Source organism: Physeter macrocephalus, chromosome 17, assembly GCF_002837175.3.
Source record: "Physeter macrocephalus isolate SW-GA chromosome 17, ASM283717v5, whole genome shotgun sequence".
Taxonomy (NCBI): domain Eukaryota; kingdom Metazoa; phylum Chordata; class Mammalia; order Artiodactyla; family Physeteridae; genus Physeter; species Physeter macrocephalus.
This window is the reverse complement of record NC_041230.1, coordinates 51352678-51375793: the sequence shown is the minus strand read 5'-3', so window position 1 is coordinate 51375793 and position 23116 is coordinate 51352678. Positions and strand designations below refer to the sequence as shown.

Genomic DNA, 23116 nt, shown 5'->3' with positions numbered 1-23116 from the left:
TTGCAAACTACAGTGCCAGGTTTCCACGGGTGATACTCGATGTAGAGCTGAGGCAATTATTCACATAATTCAGACTCAAAAATTCTTTTGGAGGAGAAATAATGTGAAACCTGAACTGTTTAAAAAAAACAAATTCCACCTTTTGGCTTTTTTTGTTTCCGTTTTACAGACTTTAAAGAAAAGGCCAAAGTAGGGGAATAGTTGATTTGGAGGCCATGTTTAAACATGACAGTTTTATTTTATTCGTTCAGCCAATAATTATTTATTGGGGCTCTGCCCTGTGTCTTACTGGATATGCACAAAAATCAACCGTACAGGGTGCCTGTTCTTGAAATGTTAGCAGTGTGGCAGGAACAGATATGTAAACAGATGCAGGATAGCACTTTAAGTGCGGGAAGAGACGTTAGGATAAAATGTCACGGGAGCTTGTGGCATGGAATAATTAATTAACTGTCTGGGGACAGTTCCAAAGGCTCCATGAAGATATGGCTTAGAAGTGAGAATACTTTGTGTAGCTGGAGAAGGTTGTTCTAGACAGAGGGAATCATGTGGCTATTTTGCGGGAATAAGTTTTTGTAGACTTTTAAGCAGGATGCTGGCTTTGATAAGAGCAGGGGATGCTGGAGGCAGGGAAAAGGAGACAGGGAAAGTGAGAGCTGGACTGGGAGCGATGGGGCAGGAGCCTCAGTGGGGATGGGGTTCCAGCGTGGGGACCGTGCAGGTGGTGATGCTATGACCCAAGCTGGGGAAGAGGGAAGAGCAAGGAGTAGAAGCTAAGAGACCCCTCGGCAGGATGGACTGAGCTGGCATAGATGGGCACCGCAGACCGTATTTTAATGCCCAAGTCAGCTTTTTTCCCCAGTAACGTTTGAAAATATTATGTTTAAGATGGTTGATTTGGCTGGTCAACATGGAAATGTCCTGCTGTCAGGTAGATGAAGGGTGGCTTAAGTCTCCCCATTCAGACAGAAGGAAGCCCCATGAATTGATGCCCATGTCGAAGGCAGCATTTTCTGGCTAATTCTCTGATTTAGAGCCCTATTCCGAGTGAAGGGCTCTGCAGCCCGTCCCTTCTCTAGAAAAATGCTCAGACCACCACAAGGGTGGTCGTCAGATGGCATGTCATAGTTTGCTTCAGACACTGACGATTCTGCAATGATAAGTTTAGAAAAATCAGTCCATAACTCAGCTCAAGTGGGTAGGCTTAAATATTTAAGTTTTACAATATTAAAGTCCTTACAAAGCACCAAACTGGCTTAATTGGGTTGCCATCATCAACTGATGGCTCGATTTTATCCAAACTAGCATCTTTTCAGTAGAATTAATCTAAATAATTTTACTACATCCCCTAAGCAGTCTTGGTTGATCTACACAAAGAGGCATCTTTTTGAAGTTCAGATCCCTGTCATCCCCAGTTTGGGGGCCGTTGTTATCCTGTCATTTAGCGGTCATTTCACTATGGGGCCGAATAACTTTTTTTCTCTTTTAATCAATGTAAAAGTATTTTGCACAATATTTCAATTTAGAATCAGTTTGCATTATCAGAACGTCTATTATATAGGAGACTGAGGGAAAAGACAGGTTAGGACCTGATATATCTTAGCTTATGAAAAATCATTATCTTAGTCTATTCCATTTTACTTTTACAGCTATTGTACTTGGTTCTCTATCTGGGTCTTCTTGGTAACCCACAGCACATTTTTCACCGACAGACTCAAACATACTTTATACAAGTTGCTAAGTTACGAAAACATGCTGCTGAATTTAGCGATAATTGGGTTTGTTTTTATGCTATCATTCCCTTATTCTTTTGAGTGAAAATAGATGGGGATGTGACAAAGGCTTCCTATGGATGCTAGAGACAGTATGCGTTTCCTGGTTCAAACTATTTTGTATGCACCAAGCCTTAGTAAGAAAGAGGGATAATTTTTTTCTTTTTTCTTTAAACTCTCTGCATAGCCTGGGTGCTGGGAGCAAGGGCACTTGTACTTCCTGAAGCAAAATATTTGTCTTTGGCATTTGGAGTCACAATTTAGAACTTCTCTGAGGGCATAAGAGCCATTCAATAACAATCATGGAATGCTGAGCCCTGCACAATTTCAGAACAGGAGGAGGAGTGAAAGACGAGGTCACAGGTGAGGAGGAGGCAGGAAGGCCAGCCCGATAGAGTCCTGAGCAGGAGGCAGTAAGCCAAGAAGCACCAGCCGGCCACGCCTCTTTGCCCATGACAATCTCCAGGGGGATTCCAGAACTCTTACAAGAAACTGCTTGTGGCAGTTTTCGGCCCACATAAGACAGTGAGACTAACACTTGACCTTTCTGGCGATTACCTGAGCAGCAACGATAATCACACTGGGGTTTGCCCGCTGCTAATTGCTGCTGCTTTGGCCCCGTCAGCACATCCCCAAAGGGATGCCACCTGACTGCATTCCTGAATGTCGTCTCGTCTCTCCATCTTGGTATTTTCCTTAACAGTCATTATTTTTTTTCCCCTTTCTTAACACATGCCAGAAATTCTGTGTTCGTTAAGTCTTTAATGAAGGAGTTCCTGTACTCTGAAAGCACTAATCTGCACCACATAAGGTAAGTGATGATATTTGTTTCTAAAGGTAAACTGCTCGCCAACACGGAAGGTCACACCGTATTGATCTGTAGGATGAAAGGCTTTACTGTGCCAATCATTCAACCGCAGCTATTTCTACTTTAGCAAAACAAGAGCACTTCGCTTATAATAAAACAATGTTGTTAGGTAATTTATAGCTCATTAAAACTGATAACAGTGTCCAAAAAGTGCCTTGTACATCCTTGAGTGTCCTGTGGGTTACAACCTAGCCTCTATCTGTAAGGAGTGATTAGTGTGTTTCTCTCCCCGAATCATCCATGACCTGCGCATTATCAATATTACTGTGAAGCGCGATTCTGGAATCTATATAGACTTGCTTTGGGGCCCCACAAGCAAACAGGTCCAAAGAATTTTAAATTTCTATGAACTCAGAACAGATTTCCAGCCCTGTATCTGACTATCTTTTTACATTCCTCCATTCTGATATCACAGTTTCTAGTCTCTAAGAGGTACCTAAAAAGTATATTCTCTTTCTGTGCTGCCTTACCATTGTTCTGAACTGAATAAGTAGAGCTGTGTGTAGGACTTATGATGGGGTCACTTCGCTTTTTGCCAAGTGTTACAGGGACTGCAGAGCGCATGCTTCACCTTGTTCTGTCTGCAGACATCCTGTCATTCACCTCTCCTGGCAGTTTTGCCACCCCCCGCCCCCAGCAGCTGGGGATTGTCCTTCCTTAGAATGACAAGATGCTGAGAGTCTAGCTTTAGCGTAACAGATACTTAGAGAGCACATGAATGGTCACAGCCTCTTGGGGAAGGCACAGTGGACAAGGGACATGCTCTCTGTGTAGCCATATATATATTTTTTCTTAAATTGTATTGAAATATAGAAACTTTCATGTTTCCACAAATACACAGCTTGAAGAAATTTCACAATCTAAACACACCCATGTAGTTAGCCCAGTATATACAAGATCAAGAAACTCCTCCACAGTTCCTTAAAACGATAAAAATAGAGCTACTGTATGATCCTGCAATCCCACTCCTGGGCATATATCTGGAGAAAACCATAATTCGAAAAGACACATGGCACCCCAATGTTCACTGCAGCACTATTTACAGTGGCCAGGACATGGAAGCAACCTAAATGTCCATCAACAGATGAATGGATAAAGAAGATGTGGTACATATTTACAATGGAGTATTACTCAGCCATAAAAAGGAATGAAATAATGCCATTTGCAGCAACATGGATGGACCTAGAGATTATCATACTAAGTGAAGTCAGACAGAGAAAGACAAACTTCATATGATATCATTCATATGTGGAATCTAATTTTTAAAAATGATACAAATGAATTTATTTACAAAACAGAAAGAGGCTTACAGATATCGAAAACAAACTTATGGTTACGAAAGGGGAAAGCAAGGGGAGGGATAAATGAGGAGTCTGGGATTAACAGAGAGACACTATCATATATGAAACACATAAACAACAAGGACTTACTATATAACACAGGGAACTACACTTAATATTCTGAAATGACCTATAAGGGAAAATAATCTGAAAAAGAATATATATATTCTTTTATAGCTATATACATAGTTATTTACAACATTGTATATCAACTTTACTTCAGTAAAAAAAAGAGCCCTTCCACAACGTAATCTGGAAGCATGGATTAGTTTCGCCTGTTTGATCTTCATATAAATGGAATCATTCCATATGTGATCTTCTGCTTCAGCCTTCTTTCTGCTCAATGTTATGTTTGCAAGATTCATTCATGTTGCTGTGAGTAGCTGCACATCATTCATTCTCAGCGCTGTATAGACCCAATTGTGTGCCTGTTCCACCATTTATTTATTCTACTCTTGTTGGACATTTGGATAGTTTCCAGTTTTGAACTATCCTGAGTAGTGCTGTTATTTACATTCTGGCATAGGGGTTCTGGTGAACAGATACACACATTTCCGTTGGATGTGCAGCTAGGCACGTAATTCCTGGATCATAGGGGATGCATATGTTCACCCTTAGTTGATACTTGCAGTTTCCAGGGTGGTTGTATGAGTTTACTCTTCTCGGAGCTGGATATGAGAGTTCTAATGATTTCATATCCTTGCCAACACTTGGCATTTTCCATCTTTTCAGTTCAGTCATTTTGAAGGTGTGCTGAGTATTGAATTTCATTGCATTTCCTTGATCAGTTTGTATTTTAGTTTATATCTGGATAGTTTAATTTTTATTTTGATGAATGAAGTTGAGCATCTCTTCATATGTTTATTGGCATTTGTATATCCTCTGTTGTGAATACCTGTTCAAGTTCCTTACCCATTCCTCTTTGAGTGGTGTCTTTCGCATACAGATTGTAGGATTCCTTTATAATATAAATACCTCCTACTTTGTGGGTTACCTTTTTACATTCTTGATGGTATAATCTGATGAACTGAAGTTCTTAATTTTAATATAATCTATCATTTTTCCCCTTTTGTCGTTAGTACTTCTGTGTCCTGCTTAAAAAAACTTTGCCTATGCCAAGGACATCAGTATGTTCTAATATGTTTTTCTCTAAAAGAGGTATTATTTTATCTTCCATATTTTGACCTGTAACATATTTAGAATTGGTTATTATATATGGTATAAGAGAGGGGTCAGGATAATTCTTTTCATATGTGTGTCCCATTAACCCAGCACTATTTATTGAAAAGACCATGCTTTCTCATCTGCACTACCATGTTGTCCTTGTCATAATCAGGGACTGTATATGTGTGGATCTGTTTCTGAACTCTCTATTCTATTTCATTGGTCAGTTTTTTCTATCTTTGAGCAAACACCACACAGATTGAATTATTAAAGTTTTCTTTTTTTAAAAAAAAATTTACTATTTATTTATTTATTTATTTATTTATTTATTATTTTTGGCTGTGTTGGGTCTTTGTTGTTGCGTGTGGGCTTTCTCTAGTTGCGGCAACCGGGGGCTGCTCTTTGTTGCGGTGCGCGGGCTTCTCATTGCAGTGGCTTCTCTTGTTGCGGAGCATAGGCTCTAGGCGTGTGGGCTTCAGGAGTTGTGGCGCATGGGCTTAGTTCCTCCGCGGCATGCGGGACCTTCCCGGACCAGGGCTTGAACCCGTGTCCCCTGCGCTGGCAGGCGGATTCTTAACCACTGCAGCACCAGGGAAGTCCCTGAATTATTAATAGTTTTCTAATAGGTCTGGATATATGGTAGTATCAGTCTTCCAACTTATTCTTCAAGATTTCCTTGGCTATTTTTAGCCCCTTGTATTTCCATATGAATTTTATAATCTGTTTCTTCCCCTTCTTCTCAAAACAAAAACCTGGGATATTGCTTGGTATTGCACTGAATCCTTTAGGTCCATTTGGACAGAACTGACATTTTAATAGCATTCAGTCTCCTAATCCATGGATATGGTATAGGTCTCTATTTACACAGGATTAAAAACTCTTAGTAGTGTTTTGTAGTTTTCAATATAGTCTTTGTGCTGTGTCCTCACGTGGTGAAGGAAGTCTCTGGGACCTCTTCTATAAGGGAATTAATCCCGTTCATGAAGGCTTCCATCCCCATGGACCTCCCAAAGGCCCTACCTCCAAATACCAGCACACTGGGGATTAGATTTCAACATGTGAATTTTGAGGGGGACACAAACATTCAGTCTATAGTATCAGCCATCCCATCCTCCAATCCCTCATACCTTCAAAATCTGGCAAATGTCTTAAAGAGAGAATGGTTGTGTGTTTACGGTAGGTTTGCTTGCTTTGTTAGGTCTTTGTTTCAGTGAGACCCCAGGAGATTTTATTCTGCCCTTTAAAAAGCATTATCTATAACCATGTGCTTAAGAGCCCTCAAGTTTTCACTTTTGTCACGTCAGCCACATGACCATTACAAGTGTTTCTCATTTATTTCTTTCCATCCTGGGCCCTGCCTGGGTCAGGCCTGATCCTCACCCAGAATCTAAAACAGCCCCAGAGAGAAAAAAATGGCTGGTGGCCCCACACTCTTTTTAGAATGGTTCTTTCTTCTTTCCTATTTTAGTTTTTAGTTGAGTTAGGCTTCATTGCTTCTGCACCTCTCTGATGCCTTTACATTTAAGATTTTTGTAATCTACCCAGATTTTTCTAGTTTTTGCAGTGGGGACATTGGTCTACTACATCCTACCATAAAGTTCCCATGGCCATATATTTTATTGACATGTTTGGGCATAAATTCCTGAGTGACTCCTTGTTTGGAGAAAATCAATTTATTTTGCTTTAGCTTCCCTCATTTTGTATGACAAAAATTCCTTATTCTTTCATTCCATCAAATACACTGAATTTCTATAAAATTAATAAAATCAAATGCTTACTTTGTATAACATTGAGCCATCAGTTAGTACTATTAACTTTGACCTAACAGCACTTACTGTTGGTTTTTCCTGGTTAACCATAATATCTAGAGATAAATTTTCAGTGAGTGACAAAAACGAGCCTTTAAACAAAAGTTACTCTGATTTATGAGGTCTTTGAAAATTTATTCTCTTTTTGCTCTAAGTCTTTTGGGCCTTATTCAAGATTATCATCTCTAATGATGGTTCTATATAGTAATGCCAACTTGTTTTTTATTTATCATTCCATCTTCAGGGACATTTCTATCCTTTGGAAACATCTGTGACATCAGATTTGAATTTCCTTGCCTGATATTAGTATTAACAGAGTTGGATAAGAAATAGATTTCAAACTGCATTATTTCTTGAGAACCATTCTCGGCTGTATTCCTTCCTGTCTATAACCCCATTGGGGTGGGACTGACATTTATTGAACATTTAATATTGCTTTTGATGGAGAGTGTAGAGGGCACAGCACTTCATTGTCTCACGACAACCTCATAAGTAGAAATTATCTTCCTCATTTTGTAGAAGTATTATAGAAACTGAGCCTCAGAATCTATAACCAGCTTGCCCAGTCACACCTGGAGAGAAGAATCCTGTTTCCGACAAAAATTAAAGTGTATTTCATTTCTAGTTTTTTGGATGAATAATTGCATAAAATATTTTATAAGGCAATGATAACTAAACTATTTGCTGGGTTTCAAACTTCCTTCATGGTGTTCTTAGCTGAGAATTTTCTCTACAAGTACAGATACTTTTACGTAGTACAGAACACTGAAATCAGTACTTTAGCTGATCTATAATTGATACTTTTTGTTTGAAAGCATTTTAAAATTCTTGGCTTTTTGTCCTCCACTGTTGATGCCCTTAGAACTCCTGTCTAGACCTATTCCTTCTACAAAACTTATCTGTTCTGAAGGCGACAATCTCTTGCATTGTGACTCCCTGAGTAAAGCCTCCTGGCCTCTATTTCAGGCCCACATCGCAGTGTCTCATGGGATCATCTCAACATCCACCCCATAAGGACAACATGGGAACAATCCTTTGAAACCAGTTCCATTTCTATTAATGGACTAGATTTCTCACTAGAAATCTTCGTTTTACCATTCTCTCTTTCATATTGGGTATGGGTTGTTGTCAAAGCCTTGTTTTTTCCATCCAGATGTTTTCTAGATTCATCCTTTCTAGTTTGTTTCTGTTGCCAACAGGCATACCTTGACCCCTTCAACTAAGATACCTGCTATGTCTTACAATGTTTCCCAGCTCCAGACTCACTCCACCCAAACGACTTCCACTGCTTCTCTAACCTTGATTTCTGCACAGCTTTCTAATACCTCCTTGCCTCATGTCTCATCATGATCTGATTGATTTTCTACACCGCCATGGGGGTTAACTTTCTAAAGTACAGCGTTTATTCTTGAGGAGTTTGATAACCAAATCAAACTCCTTGGCATAGCATATGGAGCGTTTCATGATCTATTTCATGATCTATTCCACATATACATGAGTGCCTGCTCTAAGTAAGGCACTGTGATAGGAGCTGGGCATTCCACACAAGACCTAGTAACCTTATCTCTGTAAATATGGAGCCTCCAGTAATGCCGACCAATGCTTAAGTGTCTCACATAGCCACCTTCCTTCAGGCTTCTAGTAGAATGCCTTCCCTTTTCTCAACCTATCCTTCATCACTCGGTTTAGAGATCCCCTCAACCAAGAAGCTCCCCGTGACCACCTCTGAGGCTGGATGAGGGGCTCCTCTGGGCTTGGTTCCAGTAGGACAGCTGTGACAGTGTACTGCCACCTTCTGTTTGTTAGCCTAACTTGCCAAGTAACTCATTAGCTCGCTGAGCACAGGGACAGTGTATTATTCGTCGTTGAGTCTCCAGGACCAAGCACAGTGTCTGGTCCAGCTCTCTGCTGATGAATGTCCATGTGCTATTTCATCATGTCAGTTTCCTCCTCAAGAACTTACGGGATCCTTTGGGTGGCTGCTCTGTCAGATGACTTGCCCGGATTTTGAGATGTCTTGAAGATATGACTTTTCCGTATACGTCCAAATAGGTTTCTACATATTTACTCACAGTGGATGTAACCCTCCTCTTTCCTTTTCTTACCTCCCATGCCACACTCCCTTTTAATTTTGACTCCTCTGCTCTATGCCCTCAGGCACCCCGACCTCCTGACCTGATTTATCCAAATCCTGTCTTTCAAGGCCAGACTCAAAGGTTGACTTCACTGTGAAACCCGCTCTGCCTACTGGGTGCCACACTGATCACTCACTTCGTAGACACGTGCTCTCCTACTTGGTCTTGTGTAAGTACCCAGCCTCTGAGAATTCTTAGTTCACCCGTTATTGGGTAATGAAGGCACATATAAAGAACCCTATAAAATATTCATTTTGATATACATATAGGACTCAAAACCGAATCTTCAGCTACGAACAGCTGACTTTTAGGAATTACAGGGAGAGCAAAACTTCGTGTGTGATTGACACAGCAGACATCTTAGCTTAACTTCGTGTGTGATTGACACAGCAGACATCTTAGCTTAACGTACCCGGAAACCGACTCTTATTCCCTCCGTCTCAGCCAATGGCAAATCCTGTTAGCTCTGCGTCTGAAATATACAGAGTATCTCCAGAATCGGACCCCTTCTCATCCCCTACTCTATTATCGGTCCAAGCCACCCTCTTTCCTAGGTTGCCCTCGGCCTCCTAAGAGGTGTCCCTACTTCTGTCCTTGTCTCCTACGTCGGATCTCAACAGAGCAGCAGAATGACCGTGGCACTTTGAAGTCTACTCAGAACTTGGCTTCGGCACCCCATTTCCACATGAAGTAGAAGCCAAGGGTTGTAGAGAGGCCCACGTGACCCTACGTGATCTACATTCCCATCCCCTTCATGTACTGCTGCCCTCTCTGCTCCAGCCCCCAGCCTCCTTGTTCTTCCCTTCGATTGCTTCAGGGGCCCCATCCCCACTTTCCCCATGTTTTTACTCAGTGTCACTTCCTCAGTGAGCCTCTCAGGGCTGTCTGGTTCAAACTGTAGCATCCTTTCATTTGCTATCTCTTTTTCCTGTTTCATACATAAATAGTATACTTTCTTTTTTTTTCTGAATAGCATGTGTTTTACTCAGTTTCCTTCCGTTCTCCATGACTGGGTCAGCTGCACGAGGACAGTGATTTTTGTTTGTTCACGACTGTATCCCCAGTGTCTGGAACAGAGTCTGAGTTGTGGATATTGCATTATTAGCTTTTGAACGAACAGCAATTGTTCTGCGCTTATGAAGCTACCAGCTGAGGGGACCTGATGTCTTTCCATGGTGCATATCATAAAAGGAAAAAAGCTGAGGGAACAATTCAATTGTCAGGGTCGGTGATGTCCTCTGGGACTGCCTTTCAACTTGCATTAGGTAAAAAAAACCCTCCTTGTAGATGAGAACATGACACCAAGATGAAGGACACCAATGTGGCTTCCTAGCCTTGGCGCCTACTTGAGACGGAGCACAGTGAGCTCACTGCTCTGACCCCTAACTAGACGAAGACCCAGGGATTCCAGGACTCACGTGTGTTTACACATTTGCTTTCCTTGCCCCCCCACATTTAATTCTTCCCAAGCACACCTTTAGGTATATCAGAAGAAATGTAAAAATATATTTATAACTGCAAAGTATTCACTTATTGGCATTTAAAAAATTACTCACCACTGTCGATTGCCAGGAAGAGGGCAGTGTATACGCTGTTATGGACGAATGGGGACTCGCGGTCCAGCACAGCAGTGGTGTCAACAGTCCCGTTGATGGGGTTGATATTCAGCCAGCCTGCTGGGTCCTTGTAAACAGAATACCTGAAAAAAAAAAAAATCCCCAAACGACGTCAGCTTACATTCAAAATAGATTCAAGAAATGTTCAAGGAGTACTGGGCACAAGCTCCCAGGTTAGCTGCCAGATAATTCTTAATACAAATCCAAAAACATCATTATAGCACAGTTGTTCATTCAGAAAGTAATGACTGACCATTAACTCTGGGCCTTTTCTGTTTTAAACATTTTGTACATGCACCTCCTTTATTCCTCATGACAAGCCTGGGAGGAAGGAGCTCTTATTTGCCCAGCTCTCATAGAGGCAGAGTTCATAGCCTGTCTCCTGAGTCCAAGACCAGTTTTGTTTTTTTTGCTTTTACACCTTGGATGCATCTGGTATGCAGACTAGGCAGGAGAAGCTCTGTCATGAAGGTACAGGCAAGGCACATGGACGCTTGGAGGAAGAAGTAATTATCTCTGATGGAGGGTAACCCTGGGGTCCTCACAGAGGATGATGCAGTATCTGAACTAAGACAGAAGGAATGGGGGGATATTGTCAGAGAATGAGAGGACAGACACATCAGGAAAAGAGAAGAAGATGAATTAACATATGGAACAGAGATATCACTAAAAATGTAAGTCCCACAAGAGCAAGGATATCTGTTCACTGTCATGACCCCAGCTCCTAGAACATTACTTAGCACATATACAACACTCAATAGACAGTTGCTGAGTCAATGTTTAGGGACCAGAAGGTAGATGGTTGTGGTTGGAAAACAGCTTCTCTAGGGGAACCTGAAAGAAAATGACTTTGGAGAGACAAATTATAAAGAACCTGAACCACTGTAGTACAGGGTTTGGATTCTGGATGACGGAAACCATCAAAGAATTTTAAAATGTTATTTTTGAGGTTGTTGTAAAAGTTAATACATGCTCATTGTAAGAAGTTCAAACAATATAAATGTACATTAAGAAAGAAATCAAAGTCTTATATATCAGGGAGACTGACCGAGCATGCCCCAGATTTCTTTCAACTGGGTGGCGTGGTATACCTGGGACTGTCCCAGTGACACCTTGCTACTGCTCCAGCCACGTTAGTACTTAAGCCAGAAAGATGCTTGCTGGTGTTTTTGCCATTCCCTACCCACCAATGTTTGGAATTCATGTCCCTGAAGAGACATGAGAACTGTTAGTTCATCAGTCTTATACAGATGCCTGAAGTTGACCATCTCTGCCTTATACTGCCAGCTTTGGTTCCAAGAATGTTCAAAACTGGATTTAACCAACAAGATGGCAAATCTCCGAACGAAGAGTTTGGGGCAGATTACCATCCTAGTCTTCACAGTGGAAAAGATGTCCACGTCCTAATCTCAGGAACCTGTGATGTTACCCTACATGGTAAAAACTTTGCAGGTCTAATTAAGTTAAGGATCTTGAGATGGGGAGATTTTTTTAGATTATTGGGAGAGGAAGGGGCTAAATGACAACCACAGGTGTCCTTATCAGAGGGAAACAGAGATTTGAGACACACAGAAGAGAAGGCCATGTGACCATAGAGGCAGAGACTGGAGTGATGCAGCCACTTGAAGCTGCAAGAGATAAGGAAGGGTTCTCCCCTAGAGCCTTTAGAGGGAGGATGGCCCTGCTGACACCTTGATTTTGGCCCAGTAAGACTGATTTTGGACTTCTGGCTTCCAGAAGAATAAATTTCTGGCCACCAAGTTTGTAGTAATTTGTTACAGTGGCAATAGGAAATTAACACAGTAGATGTAATATCCCCACTTACGGATGAGGAAACTAAGGCACAAACCACACAGATCCTAGGATTGTAAAGTCTGGACATGGGCCCAGGTGGTCCGACCCCAGAGCCTATGTTCTAAACCCCCATGCTAAGCTGCTTCTCAGCAGAAGATACGCCCTGAATTTTGAGAAAAAGTTAGCTCTGAGGATAGAATCAGGGCTCCTCTAAGTATAATGGGTCCGATTATTCATGTGTAGGAGAGACCAAGGGGCCGTCCACAAATGTGTGGCCAAGGAGACAGGGATCCACCAAGGTTCCTCGTCCCTGACTTGAGGTAATCTTGGACGGCTGCAGCGTGACTATCTCCTGAGGGAGGCTGTGGTCACTGAAAGGAGGGGTGGTCAGCTGGTCCTTGAGAAGGGGACCGGGGAATAAGAAACATGGGCTAGCAACGGGAACAGGCATCCCAGGAGCCTCTGGTTGCAACTCAGCTGCCTCACAACAGGCAGCACTGCAGTTGTGTCCCAGCCTCACCACCAGCGAGGGAGACCCTCCACTGGCTCCCAGGCTCTGCTGCAGCCTCAGCACCAACCCCCGGACGTCTCTGGGCTTCTCAGAGGCACTGACAGACCCTCTGACACAGAATTCTCATTTTAATTCATAGATAGGCACTCCGGTTTATTTCAGCCGCTTGTGAACTTGAGTCACACGAACAGACCCAAGCATCTCTGTGCGCACCCATCAAATTCAGTTTTTATACTGAGAGCAGACGGGCCAGACCTGGGACTGCAGAACAGCACCAGGAAGAGGACCCTGCAAATGCTTCCCGGAAGGCATCGGATCCGGTCTTCAGTGTAACAGCCTCAGGGGCACAGCATCTGTTACCGAAGGCACGTCCGTATGCCCGACGCCGAGTGAGGCCAAACAATACCAAAACGTCGGAGTCTGGAGCAGACAAAGGTTTACTGCAGGGCCAGGCAAGGAGACGGGTGTCTCATGCCTTAAAAAGAAATCCAAAATCCCCAAAAGCTTTCAGCAAAGCCCTTTGACAGGAAAGGTGAGGGAGGGGCATGGTTAGCCGTTGCAGACTTCTTGGTGCCGGATCCTTTGTACTTGAGGTCAGGTCACCGGCAGGTCACGGTGTTCCTGTAAACCTCCACCAAAACAAATGTTACTCTCTGTTCTGACAAGAAAGAGCAAGGTCCCAAGGCTCAACTTTCGCCCTCTGAGGTCCAGGCCCTGGCTGAGAGGAGGGGGTCCCCGCGGGGGCCAGTTACCCTGCCCCGGAGCGTTTGTCCAGCACCCAGGCTGGGTCCTCCGGCCAGTGCCCAGGCCCGGCTGAAGAGGCAGATCTCAGCTGGCAGCGCCCTCAGGGCCAGGACCCCAGACCCCGCCCAGCCGTCATCACTGAGGGAGCCAGGCACCCAGGACCCCGCCGGCCCTCAGGCTTTTCATTTAACCTGGAGAGAACCATTTGTATGGGATCAACAGGAGTACACGTTGCAGCAAATACCAACCAGGTGAATTCCCAGCTCGCGACTATTGCCCTGCTTTGAGAAGAGCCCCAAACACAGAGGCGGACCTTAAGTAATGCTGTGCGCTGTCCTCGCAACTTAACCCTGACCTCTGGCCACCTCCTACGGGGAGACAACTGATCTAAGCTGGACCAACGGAGAGACTGAAGCTGGTTGAAGCTGGTACCTAAATGGCAGTTTCCTCTACTCCCGTTGCTGAGGCCTCCATGGACCTCGACCCACGGAGACCGCCGTTGCCATTAGGTCGCGGAGGTGGGGATGCGGAAGGGGTTTGCAGCTTCTTTAAGGCCTGGGCCCGGCCAGTGGGCGGCCGTGGTGAGGGCTCTGGAGCTCTGCGGGACACAGCCCCTAGCTCACCCGCCGACCCCGGGGACAAGGCCATGACGCGGAAGACCAGTGCGAGGCCGACTGTTGGCGGAGTGAGACCTCTAACCGCCCCGCTTAGAGTCTCGCGCTAGGTCTCGCGATAAGGACCGCGCGGCCGCTCCTCCCCTATGACACATCCATTTAATGAAATAGTAACAACACAGCAGCATGCAACGCCCAACTGAGCATTTACTAGGCGCCAGGCGCTGTTCTAAGAGCTTCCCGTATCTACTTTGTCAGCTTTCACATCAACCCTGTGGGGTCGATAATATTATTCCTATTTTACACATGAGGGAACTGAGAGGATGCTGGATGCTATAGATCTTATAATTGTCTTAATTTTTTCTATTAGTAAATTACAGGCCGCAGATTTCTTAGTTTGAACTTCAGTCATTTTAAACCGACTTGTATATTAAAAAAAACTTAAGTAGGATGTTTTTTTTTTTTAAATGTACCACTATGACTTTTTGCCAAGGAAAAAGATAAATATTGAATATTATTCCAGAGCAAAACCAAACCAAACCAAACCAACAACAACAAAACCCCTCAGGGCGATAAATGCCTTTGCCAAGGTCAACAGCTAGTGTGCAGCAAGGCTGGGATCTGAACTTGGTGCCAGGGCCCTGCCCAATCACACATGTAGCCAGCATCATGGGGGAGTTAAAAGCATAGACTTTGGAGTGAAAAAGACTTGGATTCTGGCTGTGTGACCTGGGGCGAGCTAGTCTCTGTGATTCTGTTTCCTCCCCTGTTAGGTGGGACAATCCCAGTGACCTCAAGGGTGGCTGTGAGGGCAAAGTGAGGCCTGACTCCAAGTGGCTGATGTGTGTGCCAGCGGCCACTGAGTCAGGCCCAGTGTGCTCTCTTTTGACGTGATCCACACCGACCTCAGAATATTCTGGAAATATATGACTCCACGAGCCCTGGGGAAACAAGGTTTTGAAGCTGAAACAGTGATGGGGAACAGATGGAGAGAATGAATGAGGCTAATGGAGGTTTTCCCACACTTCCTTGATGCCTCAATTATCATTTCCATATTTCTTGAAAACAGAAGAAATGTATTACTCATGAGAATGAACTGCTTTAAAAACACCAGCCTTTCACTTCGATAGTAATTTACACATACACCTGGCAAAATGCTATCTTCTAAGACCCATCTGAAATGTCTCCTCTGGGTCCCCCTGTTTGAGTTCCCCAGTTAGAAGAATTAGTCACGCCTTTCTCTAAGTCCTTATAGATTAAAATGCCTTTAAGAGCATCATATAGGCCCTATAGGTCTGCCACCTTCACCAACTTCTCAATGTCAGGAGGAGGTTAAAGTTGGCTATACTGCTGCATGCTTACTGTGCCTGGCTTTGTGCTAACCATTCATAGTCAGACCACATTTATTTCTGTGGTTCGCAACACCCTGATGAAGTGGGTATCATCGCTGTTATAAAGAAGAGACAACCAAGACTCAGAGAGGCTTAGCAACTTGTCCAAAGCAGCACAGCTAAGAAGTAGCCGAGATGGAATTAAACACAGGTGTGCCAGATTCCAGGCTCTGGATCTTAACCAGGATACTGTGTGTTTATGCCCAGGGACAGGTGTTGGCCATTCTGCATCCTCAGGGCTGAGCAGAGTGCCCGAACAGGTGGTCACCCAGTAGATGTTACTGCATCCTTTCTCTTTCAGTTGGAACAATCAAGGAAATGGAAAATGCAAAGAAAAGTGACATTTGTTTCCCATCTTATCAGGTAACAAGTTCACAGTTGATCCAGGAGTGATTTGTGGTGGTTCAACATATTTGAAATCATGAAAAATTTAAATGGATACTCAACTATCCATATTTTATTCCTTGATTAATCAACTCAGAGTTCAGATTATAAATAAAAACTGAATGAAATAATCTAGCTTTCCACATTGGCAAAGAATGCTCTTTGATTCTCCCGTCATTTTTTTGTTTTTTTTTGGTCTTACGCTGCCACAGTTTTGCAGAACAATAAACATGTTTGCTTCTTGAATAAGGAAAAGTTATATTCAGTAAAAAGCTTCCAGATGTTAATTGGAAGCTGTCCCCTAAGAACAATGCCCAGTGGTTTAGGCCTGTACCCATCCCATTTCCAGTGAAACCATGAGCTTAAGTGGTTTTACAGAATAATATTCCACTATTTTACTTTCCTTAAAAAATAATCAGGTCTCCATCGTTGTCCTATTTAATTGCATTTTTGCTGGGCCCTCTGTTTCCCTCTTTTAGTTGATGTATTTTGTTTGGCGCCTCTTCCCATCAGAGACCTTAGGGAGGTCTGCCCGTGCCGCAGATCTCCTTGATGCCCATCTTCCTGCGTCTCCTCAGAATCACAGCCACGGAGAGAGGAGGACGGGGCCATTCCATTTACTGAGAATTCCCAAGTGCCCAGGTGCTGGGTTTCACCGTGCCCACGCCCTCCAAACTAAGAGCTGCATGGAAGCCCCTGGAAGTAGGTGTGATCCTCCCCAACCCTGGAGCTTTTTACCCCAGAGGGGAAAACAGCTCAACACCTATCAACCGACCTGCCCTTCCACCTCCTGGCCTATGAGCCCTTGTGTCAAATCAGCCCTTTGGACTGAATGGCCAGGCACTCTGTAAGTTTTTGCATTTTCAAAGGTGTCTTTTTAATAAACCTTTAGTGCAAAAATACTGGCGTGCAAGATATTTTCTGTGCTTCTGGGCCTGAAAAAATGCATATGCCTTATTAAATTGGAATTTCCAGGCAATTTATCTGTAATGTGAGCTTTGCTTGTTACAGGGGAAGAAAAATCAAATCAAAAACAAGACTCATTTCAGTCCGTATGTAGCTTCACGGGAGCTGCCCGCGTGCTTGCCAAGGCTCGACCTCTGCCAGGTGTCAGCGTCGAAAGACACGGGGCAGGCTGATTAGTAGAGCAGGGCAGTGGGGGGGCGGGGAGGGGGGCACCTAACCACGGTCTGGGCCTGCTTCCCTCCTGGGAAGCGGGTTTACTGTCCGCAGGGCCCTGGCAGAGCAGGGAAGGAAGCCCCCAGGCCAGAGGCCCGGGCCTGGTATTGACAGGGAAGGACTTCCAAGCCAGGGGCCCAGCTCTCATGGGGGGGAACCATCAGAAATATCCCACGTAACGGCATGGATTTGTAGGGAGGGTTGGTATTTTTAGACCAACATATGAGCCTAAGTGCAGCTCATTCTCAAAGCGGAGTCAGTAAGGATGGGATTATGAGAGCCTGGAAAATGAAAACAAGGAAAGGGGAAATAGAGTGATTTTCTATTCCTACGGAAGGAAGCAAACAACCCTGTAAAACCACAGGGAAGAAAGGAAACAGTAGGTGTATACTCAGCTCCTCACTTAATTCCAGCCCAATGGGCCCCCTATGTTAGATGAAATATCTGCTTGGGTGATTCAAATCAACCATTTTATTTAAAAACAGAACTAGAAAGAATTCCCAGCAGAAGGAAATACAATGTTTTGAAATAGCTCATGTAGCTATGGCTCTGAGTACAAAGGAAAGGGCCTATTTCAAATCTCCTGACAAAACATACACAAGAGACTGAGGGGGCGGTGGATTCCAGAATCCTAGCTCAGTTACACAGCACAGGCCATCACAGCGTTTGTAGAAATCTGGGGGGCAGCGATCTCTCCCACTCCTGGGGAACCAGAGCCAAAGAAAGCAGTCTTGCTAACAGGAAGGACTTCTCAGGGACGGAGAGATGCCACAACCAGCAGACGTGGACAGGAAGAGCTGCCCAGATCCCTACCATGACAACAAGCAATGCCTAACCACACCTAAGGAGCTCACTTTCCACCCTTCAGTGGACGAAGGTAGGTTTGGTGTGAGTCCATTGTCTCTGCTCTGTCGCAGGAAGTAGGAGGTGAGATCATTAGGGATTATCTTTTGCTTGGACCACTCCAGTGCACCTGATTGTTGCTTCCATTCTACTTGCTACAGTCAATTCTTCCAAAAGTAGCCAACTGAAAATTGACCATTTTCAGTATATATCTCATATGATGTAAGTTCCTGCTCAGAATCCTCCAGTAACTTCCCTCTGGGCACAGAATAAAATCCGAACTCCTGAGCATGTCTCCAAGGCTTTGCCTAACTCTCCACCCACCTTTCATCTATCTCATTTGACTGTGTCTCTGGTACCTAGAAGAGTACCTGGCACACACTGAGTAGCTACTCAGTTGTTGGATGGATGAATGAATGAATGAATGAAGGAACAAGCCTTCTTCAACATGCTTTGACTGACCCAGATCCTGGGTGACCCAGAATTCTAAAGGAATTTTGTCCCGAGGTGCCCCATGGACAGACCTCTCAAAGAGGCTACGAGACCATCTCCCTCTCTCGTTACAGCCAAACTCCCACCTACATGCTGCTTCAGATGTGCCTTCATTGGGCTCTGACCTCACCCATGCTGTCAACAAGGGGATTAGTTAGATTAGCCTGTGTGTCAGGGGTCCTGAAGACCCCCCGCCCCAGGTTCAGTAATTCACTAGGAGGACTTACAGCCCTCAGGACATGGTCACACTCCTGGCTAAGATTTATCGCAGGGAAAGGATACAGAACAAGATCAGCGAGGGGAACAGGCAAATGGCGTAAAATCCAGAGAAATCAGGTACAGTCCTCTCCCAGGGGAGTCACACAGGATGAGCTTACTTCCCCAGCAATGAGCTGAGACAGCACGCGTGATGTGTTGTCTACCAGGGAAGCCCATTAGGGACTCAGGGCCCAGGTTTTTACGGGGGGCTGGCCATGCAGGCACCCTCTTCCTGGCAGGGAGCAAAATGGCTGACTTTCAGAAGGAAAGCAGGTGTCCAGCACAAACCATATTTTTTGGCACAAAGCCTGAATTCAGGCACAGTGAGCCCTCCTCCCAGGTAGGGTGCTGGGAAGCCTCCAGAAATCCAACCTTCCAGGCATCAGCCAAGGGCCAACCTTGCCAGCAGGCCTTTCTGGGGACAGCAGTTTCAGGCTCTTCTCTGCATGTTCCATGATCGGAACAAGGAGACTGATGGATCAAAAGAAATTCTACTTCTTTTTAGAAATCATTTAATTCCCGGTTCTCCTAAAACCATGTTAATTCTAGAGGCCACATATCCAAACCCTTGAGGAAGCCAGAAATCATGAGGGAACACGTTCTGTAGGTGAGGTGATGACTGGCTTCCAACTTCTCGCGTATACCCAATGACACGCAGATTAGGTCTTTTGTGTTTATTGCAGAAAACTCAGGCAACATAGATAAGCAAAAAGAAGAAAATTAAAAGCACCCTCATCTACCTCCAGAAATAAGCATTACTAAAATTTGGTCTAGAGGCTTCCACACTATGTATAGATACACACATGAACACATGCATGTTTTTAAAGTGACCATGCTGTTCACTCTCTCATTTTGAATAACTATTTGCTGGGCGTCTCGTGTGCCAGGTGCCGAGTGTGGTGCTGGCGGGGGCAGCAGTGGATTTCCTGTTTTGTTGGAACTTACACTCTGGCAGGCAGAGAGGATGTTAATTAGTAATTTCCATTAGTTATTTAATTACACTGGTGATGACTGCGGCCAAGGCAGTTTCCTTCACATAACACATCATGTTTTTCTATTTTTCAGTATTTGCTTTCTGTTGTATCTAGAACTGGAAACACACATTCATTGATCACCGAGGAGGTGCCACACGATGTGTGTACGTTATTACGTATCATCGGCCCATCAGCCTGGAAGGTAGATACTATTATCCCATTCTACAGATGAGGAAACAAAGGCTCAGACTGGGCCAGTAGCTTTTAAGTGGCAGAGCTGTGGTTCCAATACAGATTCTCTGTCTCCTGAACGTAGTCTGTACTTTCGTTTGCCTTGAGAGTAGACTGTGAGGGTTGGTAATTTTTCTATGCTATTAGCTCTCCAGATCTGGCTTGTATCAGGGTTACCCGGTTGCTGAGTATGATGGGGCCTTTCTGCTTTTACCAGGTTCCCCAGGTGGTTCTGGTTTACCAAAGCTTGAGATCTACCATTCAACCTACAATGATTAAACTTGGAAAGGAAACCCTAGGACTGTGACCTGTGGGTGGGTTTTATTTAGGGGGTTAACTCAGGAACATGGCATTGGAATCTACACAAGAGTAACATTTCCTAAAAAAAAAAAAAAAAAAATACCCAAACTATTAAGCTGATATAATACTTTTAAAATCCTATTTCTGTTTATAAAATTTCATACACCCTTGAGAAAGGTTTAATATAATACAGCACATGTGTGTGAATTTAATATCTTCATCTCTAGAAAGTCTCAAGCAATATTGTCTTAAACTGTTCTTTTGTTGGAAGGTTCATATTGACAACTCCTAAGTCAAGTTAGAGACTTAACCACTGGAACAAACTACTCAGTTACGGTGGAGATATCAACGGTAACTGAGGTCTGAGAATCATTTGTTCTAAAAATCAGTCATTCTTAGTCACCACCTGCTCTCACTAGCGGGAGAGAAAGGGGCGGGGCCCCAGCCAGCGGGATACTGACCTTGCTCAAGATTACTGTGAATCTTCTGAGCCTGCAGAAGACACTGTCGCCCCCCTACCTGCTGTGCGCACGGAGCCCTCCCTGCCAAGCAGAGGCGAACTGACGTTTCCCGGGCCCCAGCTACTTGCCGGGATCATGCTTGTCATCTCCAAATACCGGCTCACCACCTGTTCCAGGCAAGGCAGGTCTGCTGCTCACCTCTCCCAGCAAAGGTCACGCCTGCTCTCTTGTTTGAGGCCATTAATCCTTTGTTATAATTTGCTGCCAGTGTCCTTACAAAGGTGCTGATAGGACCTTCTGTGACATGGCTTTGGGACCGGGCTCTTTCTAGTTTGAGCTTCATCCCCATTCTGCAAACTTATTTCCGAAGATGATTTACGAAGTCTCCCACCCTGCCTTCGAAACCTACGTGAATGCAGCAGTTATTGAAAAAGGAAGCAAAGTCCCCACAGCCCTGATTATAAATATCTTGTAGGGTGCCCTCATTATTGACTCAGGCCAAAATGATCACAAAGAAATACGGAGAAATCTAGCAAGACAGATTCAATGTGTAAAGTCACAAATTTAACAATGTCAGAAAATTTGGGAAACTGGGACCCTGATGCAGTAACTACATATGTGGCTCTTTTCAGTAACAGGTTGAGACTTCAGATTTCTGAAATCCAAGAACACATTTGTCAACTCTAGACGAGAACGTGAGTTGATATCTTCAGTGTTGGTGAAAATATTACACAGATGCTTTAAAAGTGCAACTACAAATTGTTTTTCATGATTAATGATCTTTATCATTATTATTAATTTTGCTGTTAATGATCAGGCCTGGCTCCTCCTCTGTGCACTGTCAGGGTCAGGGTTAAATTTCCCACACCTGTATATCCATGCTGGGTGGCTTTTCCCAAGCACGAGAAACTGCACTTGGAAGGGAACAGGATGACCTGGAATTTGGTACCATTTGGTAAAATGTAAGCTTTCCTTCGTGTGAGGATATTCACCTGTTTGTTCACCTATTCGCTCATTCCATGAAGAGTCATCTGGCTTTCACTGTGTTCCTGGGTCCAAGAATGCAAACAAGAACAAGCCAGCAAGGATGGCTCATCATCTGAATATTCCATTGACCATGTCATGAATGAACTTCTGGCCACATCTGTAATGGTCTCTAACATCCCTCCCTGCTTAACCCTGGTCGGCAGACTTATGAGTCAGCCTCTCAGAGACTAGAACCATCCAAATACATGCCAACCAGCACAGAGCACAATGTTCATCTCACAGAAGACGAGGGGTTCCAGGAAGAGGTTCAAAGCAATGCTGGACTAAGTAAACCCCAGACAATGAGGAAGCAGCAGAGAGAAACCAGTCACCAGACAGAAGAAGAGAAAGGAGAATTGAGTTTATCAGGGCCTAAAAAAAGAGTGTTTTGCAGCATGTATTTGCAAATTCATGTTCTGGGTAAAGAGGCTAAAAATTTGAGTGAGACGTACTTGCATGGCTGCTGGCAAATGTATAAGGACAGAAAAAACATACATTTTTTTAGCAGACAGGTGCTTAATAAAAATTTAAAAGATTATAGTAGGGTTATTTGATGAGAGCAAAGTAACTCACAAACTTAACATGAGGTCCTTTAAAAAATTATCATAGAGCTCTTACGTGGGCTGATAATTTTATTATGATGTGACTCAAATACTTACATATGGACATAATTCTTGTGCAACTGTAAAACCAAAACAAATTTACAAAAACACGGAGCCAATGAAATTTAAATTAACATCATAAAAACAAGTGGTTTGCCCAGGATTAGGTGACGCCCTCTGGCAAGGGGATGAAACGCTGGCATGGCTTGGAAGGACACCTCTTCGTAAACGTGCCAGGCAAGCTGAGCGTGAAGTGTAGCGTGTGCTGTCTTGCATGTTGTTGGAAAAACTATGTCAAAGCAAAACAATCCTTGGTTCATCCATGTTCACTCCGAGAACAGCTTATGGCTGGGGTTAAAACAAACTAAGAAACAAATTGATTTTCATCATTTATTGTTCCAAAATAAGGTCTCAGTCAAATCTTTTTTTTTTTTTTTTTTTTTTTTGCAGTACGCGGGCCTCTCACTGCTGTGGCCTCTCCCGTTACAGAGCACAAGCTCCGGACGTGCAGGCTCAACGGCCATGGCTCAAGGGCCCAGCCACTCCGCAGCATGTGGGATCTTCCCGGACCGGGGCACGAACCCGCGTCCCCTGCGTTGGCAGGCGGAC

General features: G+C 44.0%; 1 protein-coding gene across 1 annotated transcript in view; it reads right to left on the bottom strand.

Moving 5' to 3' along the window:
• CDH13 (cadherin 13) overlaps positions 1–23116 on the bottom strand; it is a 1052304-nt gene that overhangs the window by 23226 nt on the left and 1005962 nt on the right. Inside the window, exon 11 of the mRNA XM_024125020.3 lies at positions 10644–10786. Within this exon, the coding sequence (XP_023980788.1) occupies positions 10644–10786 (143 nt within the window). The remainder of the gene's footprint in view (positions 1–10643; positions 10787–23116) is intronic.